Raw genomic sequence first — 21,453 nt, 5'->3', positions numbered from 1 at the left:
TTGCAGTTCTGAGTGTTGCTGGGTCGGGTTTGCTTTTGGAATTGGATTGCATTGTTATGGTATTGCTGTGTATTGTTTTGTTGGATTGAGTAATTCAAAAAAATTATTATTATTTTTTTTTAAATATATATACAGTGGGGCAAAAAAGTATTTAGTCAGCCACCGATTGTGCAAGTTCTCCCACTTAAAATGATGACAGAGGTCTGCCAAAACCTCCTTCCATCAGTGAGAGCTTTGAAGATGAAACGTGGCTGGGTCTTCCAGCATGACAATGATCCCAAACACACCGCCCGGGCAACGAAGGAGTGGCTCTGTAAGAAGCATTTGAAAGTCCTGGAGTGGCCTAGCCAGTCTCCAGACCTCAACCCCATAGAAAATCTGTGGAGGGAGTTGAAAGTCCGTGTTGCTCGGCGACAGCCCCAAAACATCACTGCTCTCGAAAAAATCTGCATGGAGGAATGGGCCAAAATACCAGCTACTGTGTGTGCAAACCTGGTAAAGACCTATAGTAATCATTTGACCTCTGTTATTGCCAACAAAGGTTATATTACAAAATATTGAGTTGAATTTTTGTTATTGACCAAATACTTATTTTCCACCATAATTTACAAATAAATTCTTTTAAAATCCTACAATGTGAATTCCTGGATTTTTGTTTTACATTCTGTCTCTCACAGTTGAAGTGTACCTATGATGAAAATTACAGACCTCTGTCATCATTTTAAGTGGGAGAACTTGCACAATTGGTGGCTGACTAAATACTTTTTTGCCCCACTGTATATATTTTTTTAATCGATTTTTTAAAAATGAGAATCAATTCTGAATCGCACCACGTGAGAATCGCGATTCGAATTCGAATCGATTTTTTCCCACACCCCTACTGAACACCATCTTTGTTTTCTACCTGTCAACTTGTCAGTTTAGGCTGCTCGCCGGTTCCTCATCACCACTTCAAGATGGCGGCCCAATTTCTCGCGTCACAGCCGCCAATGCTGCGTCTACTTATAAGATAGTCTATGGTAGAAATTAGCTTGCTGTTAGATGCTAGCCGTGGTCTCCATGCTTCGGTTAATCTAAGAAACTCATTTAAAATGTCCGAGGAATCTTTAACCGTGACCGTTGCTTACGGTAACACTTTGGCGTTTTAATAATTTGGAATATATCCGATAGAAATGTTTATTTTATGCCTCAAAACAAATCACCGGCAATGTCTCGCTAGCTAGCTAGCATGTGAGCTATAGCCACAACAAGACTTCACACCAGAAGCTCCCATTAAATCCTTCTAATGGCCACATTTTCATTTAGTTAAGGACCAGGAGGAAGAAAGCATCTTTGTAACGTTGATAGTACTCTTCTATATCTTTAGCAAATGGCCACTATCCTCGAGTGTACAGGCGTTTAAAAAAAATAAAACAATTTTTTTTGGTTTTGTTTTAATGTGCAATATAGTTTGGTAATCATGACATTGCTTCTTTGCCCACAGGTTCCACGAAGCACAGCATCACTGTGACAAGTCAGGAAGATGGCAAGAGTCCAACTGTCCAAGACCTGTCAGATAGTCTCACTCAGGCTACTGGAGTCCCTGCAGCCTCGCAGAAACTCATCTTCAAAGGTATTTCAAAGGTTCAATGCAGGGTTCAATATGGCCTTTTATTAATATCTCCATATTTTTAGGCCATGTCACGATACACCATATATACCTGGATAATTTTGCCTTAGCCTTGAATGAACACTTGATGCATATAATCACAGCAGTATGATGATTCTATGTCAGAGGTGTGGACTCGAGTCACATGACTTGGACTCGAGTCAGACTCGAGTCATGAATTTGATGACTTTAGACTCGACTTGACAAAATGTAAAAAGACTTGCAACTCGACTTAGACTTTAACATCAATGACTTGTGACTTCACTTGGACTTGAGCCTTTTGAATTGACATGACTTGCTACTTTCCCCAAAACCCAAAGATGAAAAAGTTATTCGGGAGCGCTCCGTATTTTTCATTGTGTACTTGTCTATCAGCGTTGCGTGTGTCAGCTGGTGTGCTCTCAGTACAACAGCCAATCAAATTAGATCTACTTTGTTTTCATCACACAGCATTCATCCAATCAAATTGCAGGACAACCAACGAAGAAGACATGTCCAAACCACACGCCAGTGAACAAAAAATGATACCTAAAATAATTTTGTTTGGGTATAAAAATTACGAGGTGGTCAACACAAAACGGTTTGCAGTATGCAACACATGCGGTTCGAAAATTACTGATGGAGAGGCAACAACTTCCAACTTCGTCCGGCATTTGAAGTTGCACAAAGAAGGCTAAGTTTTGAATGTAAGATAACGTTTATTGGCTAAGTAACGTGACTTTTATTTGCTGTGTAGTTAAATCAGTGAGGCTGTAAACTCACTGCTAACGTTATAACGTTATTGCAAACACGGGAATCTGTTGCAGTTCACTACCTTATTCATACTTTTTGTTCAGTGATTTTTTTTTAAGCAGGGTTACGTTAGTCAATATATCACACGTAACGTTAGACGACGGTCAGCAGCACCGCGTATTTTAGCCACCTAAAAAAAGACAAAAATAGTCAAATAAAGGTCAGTTAAAATGTATACTATATTATGAATATGTGTACCGTTTTAGCTAGCTTTCTGACATACTGTTGGTTGTTTACCTCAGTGGTCCCCAACCACCGGGCCGCGGCCCGGTACTGGTCCGTGGATCGATTGGTATCGGGCCGCACAAGAAATATTTTTTTTTTTTTTCTTTTTTTAATTAAATCAACATAAAAAACACAAGATACACTTACAAGTAGTGCACCAACCCCAAAAAACTCTCTCCCCCCTTTTGTTCTGGGCATTGAACATGAAGACTCTTCCTTCACTGTTCCGAGTGGCCATGAGAGTCTTTGCAGTGCCTGCCTCCAGTGCTCCAGTGGAGCGAGTTTTCAGCCATGGTGGCATCATACTACGCCCCCATCGTGCACAAATGACTGACAGACTCTTGGCTAATTTGGTCTTTTGCAAATGCAATGCAGCATAGGGCCCTGACATATAAAAAGTACAACTTTTTTGTTATGTTCACGTATATGTCATGTTTTTTCAATGTTAACACTTTTGTACAAATAAGTACATTTGCACTTTATTTTTCAATGTGTTTGTTCTGTAAAGGAATGAGTTAATGTTTAAAATGACTGGTTAATAGTGCTATTATAAAGTGCAATGTCAGCACAATTTTCTTTCCTGCAATTTAAAATGCACTTGTTTTAATAAATAAATACAGCGTTTGAAAAGCATACACAATCTGTGTTAATATATTAGTCTGTGGTTAAAAGGACTTGAAAGGACTCAAAACTCAAAATGCAGGACTTAGGACTTGACTTGAGACTTTCCAGTCTTGACTTTGGACTTGACTCGGGGCTTGCCTGTCTTGACTCGGGACTTGACTCGGACTTGAGGGCAAAGACTTGAGACTTACTTGTGACTTGCAAAACAATGACTTGGTCCCACCTCTGTTCTATGTGTCTACATTAAAACATTCTTCTTCATACTGCATTAATACATGCTACTTTTAAACTTTCATGCAGAGAGAGAAACCACAACTAAGTCAATTTAGCAAAAGTGTATTTATTAAACAGTTATGAAGCAGTGGCACAAACAAAAACAAGCTATTAGTGCACTTTTGTGCATGATGTCACTAAGATGACATATCAAAACAACACTAAATTAAAGTGCGCTTTTTGTACAGAACGCCACTACAACAGTTATAAACAAATAAAGTGCACTTTTGTGCATGATGTCACACAAGATATTTCAATAAGTGTCAAATAAAAATGAGCTGCATAATAGGAAATCAAATAGTGTATGTCCTTCACTATCAGGCATGTGATTTTTCCGTCTAAAGTCGGAATTCCGTCTTTTTTAATCTCGGGAAAAAAAAAAATTATCTCCCGTTTTTCCGTTTTTTTTTTTCCGACCCTAAATCAAGATTCGAGACGTAGTTTATATTACGCCGTAGTTGATTGGTCGATGTGTTCCTTGTGACCAATCAGGACGTCTGTTATGAATGACGACGTTAATAACGTCATCATTCATAATGGTTATTACCGCCATTTTCCATATGTAAACGATGTCGGTTCTCGAGAGAAAGGACGCTTTACGGGTAAAAGAAATTGATAAACATGTCAAAAATAAGTTTCGATGGGACTGGATGGAAAGGGAAATCACTGATACTGTTGGGAAGAAGGAAGTTACGACTTTGTTCGGTGATTTTATTCGGAAAATCGATCGTCCCGGAAAGGTTTTGTGCACGTGGTGTCATGATAATGTTGACTATGGATCACGAGGTTTCAAGACTTTGGAAGTACATGCGAAACGCCAAAAACATATGAAACAACTTGAAGCAAGGTATGTTCTATTAATGATGTTTTCGTGTCTTTAAACACTCAAATATTTTCTTCAAATGGTGCTGTCTTTGTTAATTTTAGCATTTTTGGTGAAAAACCAGGAGCTTCGGGGGGCGTCCCCCAGACCCCCGGAAATTTTTTCAGTCCTTTTCATTGTGGTCAAATCACATACCTGCACTATGTGGTGGGTTCCTGCGGACGTTATCTCCTTTTGTTGTTGACTATTTGTTTCATAGTGTTGATCTGGAAATGGTTGCTTGGGCATTTTGTGGGTGTGGCACCGGCCGCAGATGTTGACATGCAGAGTTTCAAGCACTCTTCATTCTCTAGCGGGTGACTTTTCAAACGATGCTACCCATTAGCAGTAATGCTACTTTTAGTAGCAACGCTTTTGCCGCATACTTGACATATTACGGTTGTCTGTTCATGGTGGGGATGGTGCTCTGCTGACCTCGACTGCGGATGTTGTGGATCGGTGGAGGGAATACTTCGAAGACCTCCTCAATCCTACCAGCACGTCTTCCTATGAGGAAGCAGGGCCTGGGGAATCTGTGGTGGGCTCTCCTATTTCTGGGGCTGAGGTTGCCGAGGTAGTTAAAAAGCTCCTCGGTGGCAAGGCCCCGGGGGTGGATGAGATCCGCCCGGAGTTCCTTAAGGCTCTGGATGTTGTGGGGCTGTCTTGGTTGACAAGACTCTGCAACATCGCGTGGACATCGGGGGCGGTACCTCTGGATTGGCAGACCGGGGTGGTGGTTCCTCTCTTTAAGAAGGGGAACCGGAGGGTGTGTTCCAACTATCGTGGGATCACACTCCTCAGCCTTCCCGGTAAGGTCTATTCAGGTGTACTGGAGAGGAGGCTACGCCGGATAGTCGAACCTCGGATTCAGGAGGAACAGTGTGGTTTTCATCCTGGTCGTGGAACTGTGGACCTGCTCTATACTCTCGGCAGGGTCCTTGAGGGTGCATGGGAGTTTGCCCAACCAGTCTACATGTGCTTTGTGGACTTGGAGAAGGCATTCGACCGTGTACCCCGGGAAGTCCTGTGGGGAGTGCTCAGAGAGTATGGGGTGACGGACTGTCTGATTGTGGCAGTTCGCTCCCTGTATGATCAGTGTCAGAGCTTGGTCCGCATTGCCGGCAGTAAGTCGGACACGTTTCCAGTGAGGGTTGGACTCCGCCAAGGCTGCCCTTTGTCACCGATTCTGTTCATAACCCTTATGGACAGAATTTCTAGGCGCAGTCAGGGCGTTGAGGGGATCTGGTTTGGTGGCTGCAGGATTAGGTCTCTGCTATTTGCAGATGATGTGGTCCTGATGGCTTCCTCCGGCCAAGATCTTCAGCTCTCACTGGACCGGTTCGCAGCCGAGTGTGAAGCGACTGGGATGGGAATCAGCACCTCCAAGTCCGAGTCCATGGTTCTCTCCCGGAAAAGGGTGGAGTGCCATCTCCGGGTTGGGGAGGAGATCTTGCCCCAAGTGGAGGAGTTCAAGTACCTCGGAGTCTTGTTCACGAGTGAGGGAAGAGTGGATCGTGAGATCGACAGGCGGATCGGTGCGGCGTCTTCAGTAATGCGGACGCTGTATCGATCCGTTGTGGTGAAGAAGGAGCTGAACCGGAAGGCAAAGCTCTCGATTTACCGGTCGATCTACGTTCCCATCCTCACCTATGGTCATGAGCTTTGGGTCATGACCGAAAGGACAAGATCACGGGTACAAGCGGCCGAAATGAGTTTCCTCCGCCGAGTGGCGGGGCTCTCCCTTAGAGATAGGGTGAGAAGCTCTGTCATCCGGGGGGAGCTCAAAGTAAAGCCGCTGCTCCTCCACATCGAGAGGAGCCAGATGAGGTGGTTCGGGCATCTGGTCAGGATGCCACTCGAACGCCTCCCTAGGAAGGTGTTTCGGGCACGTCCGACCGGTAGGAGGCCACAGGGAAGACCCAGGACACGTTGGGAAGACTATCTCTCCCGGCTGGCCTGGGAACGCCTCGGGATCCCCCGGGAGGAGCTGGACGAAGTGGCTGGGGAGAGGGAAGTCTGGGCTTCCCTGCTTAAGCTGCTGCCCCCGCGACCCGACCTCGGATAAGCGGAAGAAGATGGATGGATGGATGGATGTTCAACATCTTACCGCTTGAAGCCAAACCACCGCCAGACGATGGACCCCCTGCTGTTTTTCTTGGGAATTAATTCTTCCTTCATTTGTTACCAGATTCGCACCTTCTTTCGCTCGTATTACCACTCGCACCACAGCTAACTTTACCCATGCTGCTACTTCTCTGCTCCGCGGGAGCGTGTGACGTTGTATGCGTGACAGTATGTGATGTATGTAAGAAGGTGCGCTTGTTTTATGTCTCTGTGAGAAGGAGAGACAAGAAAGAGTGAGGAGAGCCTGTAGTGTAATGCCCGCAGCTAAAAGCAAGTGCGTGAGAACGTATACTCCAATATCACCATATAGTCATTTTCTATATCGCACAGAGACAAACCCGCGATATATCCAGTATATTCCATATATCGCCCAGCCCTAGTTCAATGGATTTATTGTGAATTGTCGCGGTGTTCCTTCTTTTAGGGAAGTCGCTCAAGGACATGGAGCAGACTTTGTCCGGCTACGGAATCAAAAGCGGTTGCAAACTCATGATGATCGGAAAGAGGGTGAGGCATTTAAAAAGTGTAGTTTGTGTTCGATCAACATGCACTGACGACAATTTCCAAAACAGAACAGTCCCGAGGAGGAAGCCGAGCTGAAGAAGCTGAAAGACATCGAGAAGTCTGTGGAGCACACTGCTAAAAAGCTAGAAAAGGTGGACGGGGAGTTGGCTGGACTCAAGAATGTAAACACGGTTCTTACGCTGCGTTTCCCTGCATCGCATCGTGACTTTATAAGTCTGTGTGCTTGTTTCGCCGTCAGGGCTTTCTGGCCAAAGACCTGCAGGAGGAGGCGCTTGGAAAGCTGGACCACCGGGTGAAAATAGCAGCCGAGCAGTTCATGAAGATTCTGGAGCAGTTAGATGCCCTGGTAAGACTTTTCCATCCACACTATAATATACACTGTGACAGTACAAAGTTTGTTTTAAAATCAATTTTTTCCATTAAAATAATAGAAATTAATCCGTTCCAGAGTTAAATCTTTACTTAACTGTGTAAAATTCAGTAACTTATGTTAACATACAATGTAAAAGTAAGTTAATATTAAGATATAAAACAATAACACGATCAAATCTTGCCTTAAAATGTGCAGTTTTGTTTCATTTCTAAGTGTAAAAAGAAGGTAACCTCTGCCAAATGTACACACAACACAACATTCCCTTTAATTAACCAAGTGACAATGCAAATGGTGTTCGCTTAAAGCTGAAATATGCTCCTGCATCACGTAGCTTGCGTCTCCTCAGACGGCGTCTTGATTTTTCATACCTCTTCTGTGGGGGCTGACGTGTGAATTGCAATTTTGTAGTGTTTCCTGAAGGAGCAACCACAGCCGCTGTGGACTCAATATTTACCTTATTGTGTATTAATGAGCAATGACCACCACAACATTTAATTTGTTGTTGGTCCATCCATCCATCCATCCATCTTCTTCCGCTTATCCGAGGTCGGGTCGCGGGGGCAGCAGCTTAAGCAGGGAAGCCCAGACTTCCCTCTCCCCAGCCACTTCGTCCAGCTCCTCCCGGGGCATCCCGAGGCGTTCCCAGGCCAGCCGGGAGAGATAGTCTTCCCAGCGTGTCCTGGGTCTTCCCCGTGGCCTCCTACCGGTCGGACGTGCCCGAAACACCTTCCTAGGGAGGCGTTCGGGTGGCTTTCAACGTTTTTCGTCGCCCAAACAGATTCTTTGGATGTGATAAATGCCGAAGTTTTATTTACGGAGGCAATAATTGAGCATGGACTTTCAATCGCACTGGCTGATCACATGGGACAGTTATTTCGGAAAATGTTTCCCGATTCGAAAATCGCCAAAAAATATGGATGTGGTCGAACCAAAACATCAAACATTATTCAGTGTCTTGGAACAGAATCCTCAAAAAGTATCGCCGATGTCATGAAGACGGAACCATTTAGCATGTCGACTGACGGCAGCACCGATTATGACGATGTAAAACTGTACCCCATTTGTGTTCGATATTTCGATCTGATAGAATAAATTTGTATTTTAGCCACAAAAAGGTAATGACACCAATGTTATCTATTGGAATTGTTTAGTACTGTTATACTGTTCAAAGTGTTTATACTATTTATGCTTTCAAGTCCAAGTTGAAGAAATCTTGTTAAATGTTGACAGCATAACTACCAAAATACAGAAGTATGTCCTTAATATTTTTGCAGTGCTATTTCTGTTGAAAAGTTCAAATGATTACATTAGAGATGTGATGTGCCACTTTTCAAGTGTCTGATGGCTTCAATTAATTTTCATGAATTTTTCATATTTTGAATTCTTTTGAAAGGCTTACAAAAAAACTACATTTGAATTGTAATTCCATGCTATTGACAGGACTATTAATTTTAATGAAGTTAGCTTACCATGTTTACAGTATGATAATTGTGATAGAAATGTGAATTTTAGGCACAGAATATTTTTTACAATTGAACAAGGCAGTAGATTATACAAGCTTGGACAGAAAGTTAATAATGACACCAATTTTTTTTTTTATGGAATTGTTTAGTACTGTTTTACCATTTGTTTACTGTAAAAAGTGTTTATACTGTTTGTACTTTCAATTAACAAATTGAAGTCTTGTGAAAGGTTGACAGGATAACTGGCATTAACTGTCAAAATAATTTCAAACTATTGAAGTTAGCTTACAGAATAAACATGTCAATCAACCCATATGATTTTTGCTGTAATATTTTTGTTTTGAAAAGTCACTGTGACTGATAGAAAAGTGATGGTTTTAGCAACATTTTAACCTGTCTGAATGCTAATAATCATTTTGCGTCGGCCTGAACCCCCCACCAGGACTTTGTCCTGGACCTACCGGGGCTTGCGGCCCCTGGACCCTGGCTACTAGGTTTTTCTGATTTCAAAAGTTGGCAGGTATGGGTCAGTCTATCCTAGCCCGTTAGCTGCATGAATTGATTTAAGTGGACCCCGACTTAAACAAGTTGAAAAACGTATTGGGGTGTTACCATTTAGTGGTCAATTATACGGGATATGTACTGTACTGTGCAACCTACTAATAAAAGCTTCTATCAATCAATCAAAGCATGCCGTGTGTTGTGCATTGTTTACACAACGTGCGGTACGCTACTTAATATGTCCGTGTGGAAACTCGTTCGGTACACCTCCGAACCGAACCGGAACCCCCGTACTGAAACGGTTCAATACAAATACACGTACCGTTACACCCCTACTGTTGGGACATTAGTAAGCTTTGTTGTTTTAAATAAACAAAGCTGTAAAATTTTAAACAAAGTCATAAGACAACAGTTCCCAATCCAAAAGGTGTGCTTATTTGATGTATTTTTGTTTGTTCATCACATCGCAAGCTGTCTTATTGTCAACAGAGCGTCCCGGAAAACTTCAATGACTGCAAAATGAAGAAAAAAGGCCTCGTAAAGACAGTGCAGGTTAGTTTTTTTTTGTCTTTTTATTGTGCCCAGCCCCAACAACAATATGACAAAATGCTGTTTTCAGGACTTCCTGGCGCAGTGTGACAAGATAGAGGCTTGCATATCAGACCACCTGACAAAGATCCAGTCCAAAAATCTGGCTGTGGTGGATTAAACAAGGTGTCTAGAAGTGTTGCTCTGTGAGTAACTGTTGTGTACAGAAAGGTTGTCCTCTATTTATTGTTAGTGACATGACAGCCTGCTACAGACCTGCTAACTTGGAACACATTTTTCACCATTTGGTTGCATTATGCCAGTTTCAGATCCAACTTCAGCCACAGCAATTTGTCCATTGGTGGAATGAAAAGCTTTCAACCAATCAGAGCGCTGCAATTTAACCACTTAGCTTGTTGTCTGTCATTAACCGCATTTTCTTCAATGTTGGCAGGTCTGCTACTGTATGTTTAGACTTTTGGGACTTTGTAGATTTCGTCACCTGATACATAATGCGGCTCTGACGGGACCGGAACCGACAACCTCACTTCTTTAGTGTAGTTATCTAGTAGCCCTTGTGCCACAGAGCCAGTAAATGAACGAGGAACATGATCTTGTCCACACATGTATGTGGATATTTTATTAAAAACAATGACAGCAGCAGCTTCCTTTTTTATTCATATTATCTTCAGAACATGTCGTTTGCAACTAAAAAATATTACGAGAGCAATGCAAAATTCAGTCACATTTAATTAATACATGTATTCAAGTTTAACAGTTCCTTAGTGATGTGCAAATGAGCTCCAAGAAGAGGAGGAGGAGCAGTGGAAGCCAAGTAACATTTAACCTTTCCAGTCAGCTACAAAACATGAGACAAAGACCATCGAGGAGCACCACTAATCGTCCTTGTCCTTGGCGCCATGCTTTAGGATACGTGTGAACGCCACGTAGTTAAAGTTGCCTTTTTTGTCGATGGGGGCCTCACGGAAGAGCTCGTCCACTTCCTCGTCTGAGAACCTGTCACCCATGGTTGTGAGAAGCTCGCGGAGGAACTCCTCCTGGATCAGGCCTGCGGATCGAGGACAGACCCACAGGTTAGGTTCGGTTCAGTACAATAAGCAATTCATGTATATCAGCAACCTATCATTTCAAACAGGTACCGTATTTTTCGGACCATAAGTGGCAGTTTTTTTCATAGTTTGGCCGACTTATACTCAGGAGCGACTTGTGTGAAATGATTAACACATTATAATATTATTGATCTCATTCACGTAAGAGACTAGACGTATAAGATATGGGATTTAGCGATTAGGAGTGACAGATTGTTTGGTAAACGTATAGCATGTTCTATATGTTATAGTTATTTGAATGACTCTTACCATAATATGTTACGTTAACATACCAGTTGGTTATTTATGCCTCATATAACGTACACTTATTCAGCCTGTTGTTCACTATTCTTGATTTATTAGGGCCCGCATGCAATGGGACATAAGGACCTATTGAATTTGTAAGGTTTTATTATTATTCTTTCTTATTCCGCAGCTTTGCGCGGTACTTTGACCCCCTTAACATGCTTCAAAACTCACCAAATTTGACGCACACATAAATAAACTCGAACAAAACTCTTTGGTAAAAAAAACAAACCCCAAAACTCAAAATTGCGCTCTAGCGCCCCCTACAAAGTAAACTTTTTCTAACTCCCAGTACGAATGTCGTAGAGACATGAAACAAAAACCTCTATGTAGGTCTCACTTAGACTTAAATTTTATTCATTTATTTCCTCGGCCAAAAATCTACAGGAAGTTTGCTATTCCCCCTTCAACACTAAATTTTAGTAAAATCAGTCACTTTTGCCTTTTTGAGCTTTAATTTGACCCCCTTAACATGCTTCAAAACTCACCAAACTGAACGCACACATCAGGACTGGCAAACATTGCGATCTACAAAAAAAACCTAACCCCAAATCTCAAAATTGAGCTCTAGAGCAATTTTTGAATAAAACCGACAAAAAACTGCTCCTCGGAAGAAGACAAATGACAAAACTGCCTGTAAATCCCACTGGGAAGGTCGGAGAGACATGAAACTAAAACCTTTCCGTAGGTCTCACTTAGACCTACATTTCATAAATTGACAACCCCCAGCAAAAATCTACAGGAAGTTTGCTATTCCCCCTTCAACACAACATTTTTGTAAAAACCGGTCACCTTTCTTCAAACATTATCTCCTCTGAGCGTGTTTGTCGTTTCGGCTTCAAACTAACACAGGAGAGAGATGGAACCCTTTTGATTAAAAGTTATCGAAAGAGTTTTAATACCGGCTCCGGTTTTGATTTTATGACCCTTCAAAGAGCCGCTGCGCTGATGCTGCTTTTTTTTCAAGAAGGCTGCTTAAAAGCAGGAAGCACCAGCGTGCCCACACAACGCAGACAAGGTAGGTACACTAAACAAAAGTATTGGGACAATTCGGACTACAAGTAGACAAAAGTATTGGGACACTTATGACGAAAACTGAACAAAAGTATTGGGACACTTACACTGGAAAAAAATATTGGGACACTTACGAATACCACTGGACAAAAGTATTGGGACACTTACACTGGACAAAAGTATTGGGACACTTATGGCAACTACTTGACAAAAGTATTGGGACACTTAGGACTAAAACTGGACAAAAGTATTGGGACACTTAGTACTAGCACCTGCCAAATACGCGGGCCCGACCAACGCTGCTTGCAGCTTTAATTTTTATTGTGATTACTTATGGAGAATATTGTGAATAAATTTAAAGTTTTAGCAACTGTTATGTAAAAGAAAAGGGGGTAGGATTAAATAAGCTCTGCTTCTTCCTACTCCTTTTCCAACATGTTGAAAAGAGAAACTGCAAATTGTGATGCACCATGTTGTATGCTTGCATGTTCTAAATAAACAAACTCAAAGTAGTGTTTGTGTAAAGTTGTGCACACGTTTGTCACCCTTCTGTGTGTTGTTGACTCACCTGTTCCCTCTTCATCAAAGCATGCAAAGGCGTTACGAATCACATCCTCTGGGTCGGTGCCATTCAGCTTCTCGCCGAACATGGTCAAGAACATGGTGAAGTTGATTGGACCCGGGGCTTCGTTCATCATTGCCTCCAGGTAATCTTCCATGGGGTTTTTACCTGGGGGGGGGGATCAAACGTCACAGGCTATTAGAGCAAAAAAAAAAAGTGTGTGTATGTATATATATATATATATATATATATATATATATATATATAAAAACACAGAGGCTATTTCATCCCTAAAAGCTGCGAAACAGGCTTGTAGGGATGAAATAGCCCAGTGTTTTTCAACCTTTTTGAGCCAAGGCACATTTTTTGTGTTGAAAAAATGCGGAGGCACACCGCCAGCAGAAATCATTAAAAAATTAACCTCAGTTGACAGTAAAAAAATCGTTGTCACAATTGTTGGATATGACTTTAAAGCATAGCCAAGCATGCATCAATATAGCTCTTGTCTCAAAGTAGGTGTACTGTCACCACCTGTCACATCACACCCTGACTTATTTGGACTTTTTTGCTGTTTTCCTGTATGTAGTGTTTTACTTCTTGTCTTGTGCTCTTATTTTGGTGGCTTTTTCTCTTTATTTGGTATTTTCCTGTAGCAGTTTCATGTCTTCCTTTGAGCGATAATTCCCCACACCTGCTTTGTTTTAGCAATCAAGAATATTTCAGTTGTTTTTATCCTTCTTCGTGTGGACATTGTCGATTGTCATGTCATGTTCGAATGTACATTGTCTTTGCTCCACAGTAAGTCTTTGCTGTCGTCCAGCAGTCTGTTTTTGTTTACTTTTTAGCCGGTTCAGCTGTAGTTTCGTTCTGCATAGCCTTCTCTAAGCTTCAATTACTTTTCTTAGGGACACTCACCTTTCACGGCACATTCTAAAAAATACTATTAAAAAAACAAAAACATAACTAAAGTGAAATAAAAAAGCTTGAAGGTTAAATGTAATTTAGAAAAAGTTTCAATGTTGACTAATAAAACAAAGCTGTTTTTTTTCTCTTTCAAACTGTCATTGCTCAAAACATAATATTGAATCAAAATCAATGTTATTATGAATTATTGACCTATCCAAGGTTCCCATTACTTCACATCAAATATTACACTAAGAAAAATATTTTTGGTGGAAGATTTTGCAAATTTGGTAAATAAATAACCCAAAAATTTATATTTTGTTGTTTTCTTACTGTATCGAAAATGAACCGAACCGTGACCTCTAAACCGAGGTACGTACCGAACCGAAAATTTTTTGTGTACCGTTACACCCCTAATATATATATACATATATATATATGAGGGACGGCGTGGCGCAGTGGAAGAGTGGCCGTGCGCGACCCGAGGGTCCCTGGTTCAATCCCCACCTAGTACCAACCTCGTCATGTCCGTTGTGTCCTGAGCAAGACACTTCACCCTTGCTCCTGATGGGTGCTGGTTGGGGCCTTGCATGGCAGCTCCCTCCATCAGTGTGTGAATGTGTGTGTGAATGGGTAAATGTGGAAGTAGTGTCAAAGCGCTTTGAGTACCTTGAAGGTAGAAAAGCGCTATACAAGTACAACCCATTTATCATTTATTTATATATATATATATATATATATATATATATATATATATATATACTAGAGATGCGCGGATAGGCAATTATTTCATCCGCAACCGCATCAGAAAGTCGTCAACCATCCGCCATCCACCCGATGTAACATTTGATCAGAACCGCACCCGCCCGTTGTTATATATCTAATATAGACGATGCAAGGCATTAGTGAGGTTATAAAGCTTTTGCCTGTTAAAGAAAGGAGACTGATCCAATGCAGCACAGACATTCGCGTGCCACGCTGTCACGACCCAGACGCACACCAGTGCGCAATCATATGGGAGCCGCGCTGAGCGCACCTCCAAGCGCGTCTCGCTGCCGGCGACGGCCGGGTATGGGCCCGACGCTCCAGCACCATCCATTTTCAGGGCTAGTTGATTCGGCAGGTGGGTTGTTACACACTCCTTAGCGGGTTCCGACTTCCATGGCCACCGCCCTGCTGTCTATATCAACCAGGGTGAGCCCCACCCCTTTCGTGAGCGCACTGCGCGCGGAGTGACCCGTGTTACGCGCCCCCGGCAACAGGGGTGGCGGGCAGGTAAGCTGCGCGGGCGGAGCGCGCGGAGTGACCCCTGTTACGAGCCCCCGGCCACGGGGGTGGCGGGCAGGTAAGCTGCTTACCTGCTGCGCGTGACGCCGGCCGCGGCGAAGGCGGACGAGGCGGGGTGTCGGTGCGGTGGGCGCGGTGGTGACCCTGGACGTGCGTCGGGCCCTTCTCGCGGATCGCCTCAGCTACGGCTCCCGGTGGGGCCCTCTCGGGGGAAGGGGCCTCGGTCCCGGACCCCGTTGCTATGCTCGTTTTTCGTATGTGGGTAACAACATTTAACTATGTACCGGTATATATATTTCCGAATTGGTTTAACTGCCACCCGCCTGAATCTATTTAAAATCTAATTTTTTTTTATTTCAACCGCCCGACCCGACCCGCGGATAAAATCTAATTTTTTAAAATTTCATCTGCCCGATCCGCGGTTGTGCCCGCAAACCGCGCATCTCTAATATATATATATATATATATATATATATATATATATATATTTATTTTAATGCTTTACCTAATGATGCAAGCATGTCATGAAGGTCTTCCTTGTCGATGAAACCGTCCCGATTCTGGTCGATCATGTTAAAAGCCTCCTTGAACTCCTGGATTTGAGACTGGTCGAACATGGCGAACACATTGGAGGTGGCGCGTTGGGGACGCTTCTTGGTGTTCTTCCCCTTGGCCCGTTTGCTGGACATGTTGGCAGCTGGTAGGTCTTCTCCTCCTGGGAAATACAAGACTTTTCACACAAACGCAACAATGGTGACATGTAGCCTCGATGGTTTCCCTTTTGCATAGCATCACACTTCCGAGTCATTTGTGATGAGATCGCGACTTGTCCAGGGTGTACCCCGCCTTCCGCCCGTGTGCAGCTGGGATAGGCTCCAGCAACCACCCCCCCTCGCGACCCCGAAAGGGACAAAGCGGTAGTAAATGGATGGATACGTTTTAAATACAACCTAAATAATTTTCAATACATCCGATTGCTAAAGTATCATTATTGTTTTTCAAACTATGCAAAGTATCGCTTCTACGCGTTAGCTCGCGTCATGCTGTGACCTAGCTTAAGCAGCGATTAGGCTAGCAGACATCTAGCATTAACTACCGCTGACTCACCGGCCTCACTCTTATTTTAACCAAATGTGATGTCAACACGATTATAAATAATTGCCCCCCAAAAAAATTAAAATACCTTGAAATGTTCGCCAAAAAAAGAGCAGCAGCCCAGCTAGCGATGATGATGAGACGTGTGTGTGCCGAAATGGACCAATCATTAATGACGCCGGAAGTACCCACCAGTCTGAAATGTTCACTTTAATAGTCTGTTCATTTCATTCAGACTCTTTACTTTATTAAGTTGATTAATGGGCAAGTGCTTAAATCGTTTTTGTTGTCCAATAACAAGTAGTAAGAAGTATTGTTTTTTGGTTTGGCACTCTTTTTTTTTTTTTTTTTTAATGTTTTAACAACAAACATACATTTATAATTCACACAAAAAACAAGGCACTTTCAACATAAAGGAAGAAAACAAAATAAGTATTATTTTTCGGTTCGGCACTAGTTTTTTTATTATTATTTTTTTTAACAACAAACATACTGTCAGGCTTGGACGGAGGAAGGGACTCAGATGCAGAGAGGTGATTCCAAATAAAGCTTTTATTTTGAAATACTCTTTAAGCCTCCAGAGCCGAGTAAATTCAAATACCATGAAATACAAAAATACTATCGACAAAATGTTCCAAAAGGGAAAAACCGAAAATCACTCCAAAAAGGAGGAATACAAAAATAAGGACGATATAATTAGCACCGTATCTGTTATCAAAAAACTTTAACAAAAAACGCTCCAAACAGGAGGAAGAAAATAAAGACTATAAAACTTAACTACTCTAATCAATGTAAACAAAATATCACTCAACAAACTTTGAGGAAAAAATCTTTAAGGAAAAATTATAACTCACCACTGCGGTAGAAAAAGGTAGAATAACAAAAGTCGCTCTGAGGGAGGAAAAAGTTAAATCAAAATTACAGCGTGGGATATTCAGGAAGCAAGGACGTAGACGTGGGACAAGGCAAGGCATGAACATGAACATGGAACGCAAGACAGACACGAAAGCTCGAGACAATCTGGCACAGAACAAGGGGAGGCTTGGGCTTATAAAGAACATGAGGGTAATGGGAAACAGGTGGAAACAATCAAGGGTCAGGAATGACGTCAGACTGGTGACACAAGAGGAAGGACCCGTGATCTGAAACAAGAGGAGTTGCTTTTCAAAATAAAACATGTAAATCACAAGACAGAAAAAACCAAGACAAGACTTCCCTCACCGCGATGTGACACATACATTTATAATTCACACAAAAGTCAAGGCACTTTCAACATCAAAAATAAGTATTATTTTTTCGGTTCGGCACTCGTCTAGTTTTTTTTAGTTTTTTTATTATTATTATTATTTTTTTTTTTTAACAACAAATATACATTTATAATTCACACAGAAAAACAAGGCACTTTCAACATCAAAGAAAGAAAACAAAAAGTAAGTATTATTTTTCGGTTCGGCACTCGTCTAGTTTTTTTTTTTTGTAATTATTATTATTATTTATTTTTTTTAACAACAAACATACATTTATGATTCACACAAAACACTTTCAACATCAAGGATGAAAACAGTAAGTATTATTTTTCGGTTCGGCACTAGTCTAGTTTTTTTGGTTTTTTTATTATTATTATTATTATTATTTTTTAACAACAAACATACATTTATAATTCACACAAAAGTCAAGGCACTTTCAACATCAAGGAAGAAAACAAAAAAATAAGTATTATTTTTCGGTTCGGCACTAGTCTAGTTTTTATTTATTTATTTAAAAAAAATTTAACAACAAACATACATTTATAATTCACACAAAAAACAAGGCACTTTCAACATCAAGGATGACAATAAAAAATAAGTATTATTTTTCGGTTTGGCACTAGTCAATTTTTTTAATTTTTTTAATTATTATTATTTTTTCAACAACAAACATACATTTATAATTCACACAAAAAACAAGGCACTTTCAACATCAAGGATGAAAACAAAAAATAAGTATTATTTTTTCGGTTCGGCACTCGTCTAGTTTTTTTTAGTTTTTTTATTATTATTATTTTTTTTTTTTTTAACAACAAATATACATTTATAATTCACACAGAAAAACAAGGCACTTTCAACATCAAAGAAAGAAAACAAAAAAACAAGTATTATTTTTTGGTTCGGCACTCGTCTAGTTTTTTTTTTTTGTAATTATTATTATTATTATTTTTTTTAACAACAAACATACATTTATGATTCACACCAAACACAAGGCACTTTCAACATCAAGGATGAAAACAGTAAGTATTATTTTTCGGTTCGGCACTAGTCTAGTTTTTTTTTTTTTTTTTTTATAACAACAAACATACATTTATGATTCACACAAAACACAGAGCACATTCAACATCAAAATAAGAAAACAAAAAATAAGTATTATTTTTCGGTTCGGCACTCGTCTAGTTTTTTTGTTTTTTTTATTATTATTATTTTTTTTTTTTTTAACAACAAACATACATTTATAATTCACACAAAAGTCAAGGCACTTTCAACATCAAGGAAGAAAACAAAAAAATAAGTATTATTTTTCGGTTCGGCACTAGTCTAGTTTTTATTTATTTATTTAAAAAAAATTTAACAACAAACATACATTTATAATTCACACAAAAAACAAGGCACTTTCAACATCAAGGATGACAATAAAAAATAAGTATTATTTTTCGGTTTGGCACTAGTCAATTTTTTTAATTTTTTTAATTATTATTTTTTTAACAACAAACATACATTTATAATTCACACAAAAAACAAGGCACAACAAGGATGAAAACAAAAAATAAGTATTATTTTTTCGGTTCGGCACTCGTCTAGTTTTTTTTAGTTTTTTTATTATTATTATTATTTATTTTTTTAACAACAAATATACATTTATAATTCACACAAAAAACAAGGCACTTTCAACATAAAGGAAGAAAACAAAAAATAAGTATTATTTTTCGGTTCGGCACTTGTTTTTTTATTATTATTTTTTTAACAACAAACATACATTTATAATTCACACAAAAGTCAAGGCACTTTCAACATCAAGGAAGAAAACAAAAAAAGAAGTATTATTTTTCGGTTCGGCACTAGTCTAGTTTTTATTTATTAATTTTTTGAAAATTTAACAACAAACATACATTTATAATTCACACAAAAAACAAGGCACTTTCAACATCAAGGATGACAATAAAAAATAAGTATTATTTTTCGGTTTGGCACTAGTCAATTTTTTAATTTTTTTTAATTATTATTATTTTTTTAACAACAAACATACATTTATAATTCACACAAAAAACAAGGCACTTTCAACATAAAGGAAGAAAACAAAAAATAAGTATTATTTTTCGGTTCGGCACTAGTTTTTTTATTATTATTTTTTTTAACAACAAACACATTTATAATTCACACAAAAGTCAAGGCACTTTCAACATCAAGGAAGAAAACAAAAAAATAAGTATTATTTTTCGGTTCGGCACTAGTCTAGTTTTTATTTATTTATTTAAAAAAAATTTAACAACAAACATACATTTATAATTCACACAAAAAACAAGGCACTTTCAACATCAAGGATGACAATAAAAAATAAGTATTATTTTTCGGTTTGGCACTAGTCAATTTTTTTAATTTTTTTAATTATTTTTTTTTTTTTAACAACAAACATACATTTATGATTCACACAAAACACAAGGCACTTTCAACATCAAGGATGAAAACAGTAAGTATTATTTTTCGGTTCGGCACTAGTCTAGTTATTTTTTTTTATTTTTTATTTATTTTTTTTTTTTTAACAACAAACATACATTTATGATTCACACAAAACACAGAGCACATTCAACATCAAAATAAGAAAACAAAAAATAAGTATTATTTTTCGGTTCGGCACTCGTCTAGTTTTTTTTTTTTTTTTTATTATTATTATTTTATTTTTTTTAAAACAAACATACATTTATAATTCACACAAAAGTCAAGGCACTTTCAACATCAAGGAAGAAAACAAAAAAATAAGTATTATTTTTTGGTTCGGCACTAGTCTAGTTTTTATTCATTTATTTTTTTTAAATTTAACAACAAACATACATTTATAATTCACACAAAAAACAAGGCACTTTCAACATCAAGGATGACAATAAAAAATAAGTATTATTTTTCGGTTTGGCACTAGTCAATTTTTTTAATTATTATTTTTTTAACAACAAACATACATTTATAATTCACACAAAAAACAAGGCACTTTCAACATCAAGGATGAAAACAAAAAATAAGTATTATTTTTTCGGTTCGGCACTCGTCTAGTTTTTTTTAGTTTTTTTATTATTTTTTATTTTTTATTTTTTTAACAACAAATATACATTTATAATTCACACAGAAAAACAAGGCACTTTCAACATCAAAGAAAGAAAACAAAAAATAAGTATTATTTTTCGGTTCGGCACTCGTCTAGTTTTTTTTTGTAATTATTATTATTTTTTTTTTTAACAACAAACATACATTTATGATTCACACCAAACACAAGGCACTTTCAACATCAAGGATGAAAACAGTAAGTATTATTTTTCGGTTCGGCACTAGTCTAGTTTTTTTTTTTTTTTTTGACAACAAACATACATTTATGATTCACACAAAACAGAGCACATTCAACATCAAAATAAGAAAATAAAAAATAAGTATTATTTTTCGGTTCGGCACTCGTCTAGTTTTTTTGTTTTTTTTATTATTATTATTATTATTTTTTAACAACAAACATACATTTATAATTCACACAAAAGTCAAGGTACTTTCAACATCAAGGAAGAAAACAAAAAAATAAGTATTATTTTTCGGTTCGGCACTAGTCTAGTTTTTATTTATTTATTTAAAAAAATTTTAACAACAAACATACATTTATAATTCACACAAAAAACAAGGCACTTTCAACATCAAGGATGACAATAAAAAATAAGTATTATTTTTCGGTTTGGCACTAGTCAATTTTTTTTAATTTTTTTAATTATTATTATTATTTTAACAACAAACATACATTTATAATTCACACAGAAAAACAAGGCACTTTCAACATAAAGGAAGAAAACAAAAAATAAGTATTACTTTTCGGTTCGGCACTAGTTTTTTTTATTTTTTATTTTTTTAACACCAAACATACATTTATAATTCACACAAAAGTCAAGGCACTTTCAACATCAAGGAAGAAAACAAAAAAATAAGTATTATTTTTCGGTTCGGCACTAGTCTAGTTTTTA

General features: G+C 38.8%; 2 protein-coding genes across 3 annotated transcripts; one reads left to right on the top strand and one right to left on the bottom strand.

Moving 5' to 3' along the window:
* Positions 1–962: 962 nt before the first annotated feature.
* Positions 963–10,598, top strand: bag1 (BCL2 associated athanogene 1). The gene is made up of 7 exons (XM_061978758.1): positions 963–1,128; positions 1,484–1,612; positions 6,973–7,055; positions 7,121–7,234; positions 7,312–7,419; positions 9,900–9,962; positions 10,030–10,598. Exons 1-7 carry the CDS (start codon positions 1,017–1,019, stop codon positions 10,117–10,119), a joined length of 699 nt encoding a protein of 232 aa, XP_061834742.1. The 5' UTR covers positions 963–1,016; the 3' UTR covers positions 10,120–10,598.
* myl12.2 (myosin, light chain 12, genome duplicate 2) lies at positions 10,548–16,396 on the bottom strand. 2 transcript variants are annotated; one of them, XM_061978759.1, is made up of 4 exons: positions 16,303–16,396; positions 15,625–15,834; positions 12,936–13,097; positions 10,548–11,007 (listed from the first exon to the last, which is right to left on the bottom strand). In XM_061978759.1, the coding sequence occupies exons 1-4, from the start codon at positions 16,382–16,384 to the stop codon at positions 10,835–10,837; spliced, it is 627 nt and encodes a 208-aa protein (XP_061834743.1). In that variant the 5' UTR covers positions 16,385–16,396; the 3' UTR covers positions 10,548–10,834. The 2 variants fall into 2 exon arrangements, with proteins under 2 accessions (XP_061834743.1, XP_061834744.1); XM_061978760.1 differs by having other exon boundaries at positions 15,625–15,849; positions 16,303–16,370.
* Positions 16,397–21,453: the final 5,057 nt, after the last annotated feature.

The sequence above is a fragment of the Nerophis lumbriciformis genome, linkage group LG19, assembly GCF_033978685.3.
Source record: "Nerophis lumbriciformis linkage group LG19, RoL_Nlum_v2.1, whole genome shotgun sequence".
NCBI lineage: Eukaryota > Metazoa > Chordata > Actinopteri > Syngnathiformes > Syngnathidae > Nerophis > Nerophis lumbriciformis.
The sequence above is the reverse complement of the archived record's forward strand: the minus strand, read 5'-3'. Positions and strand labels throughout refer to the sequence as shown.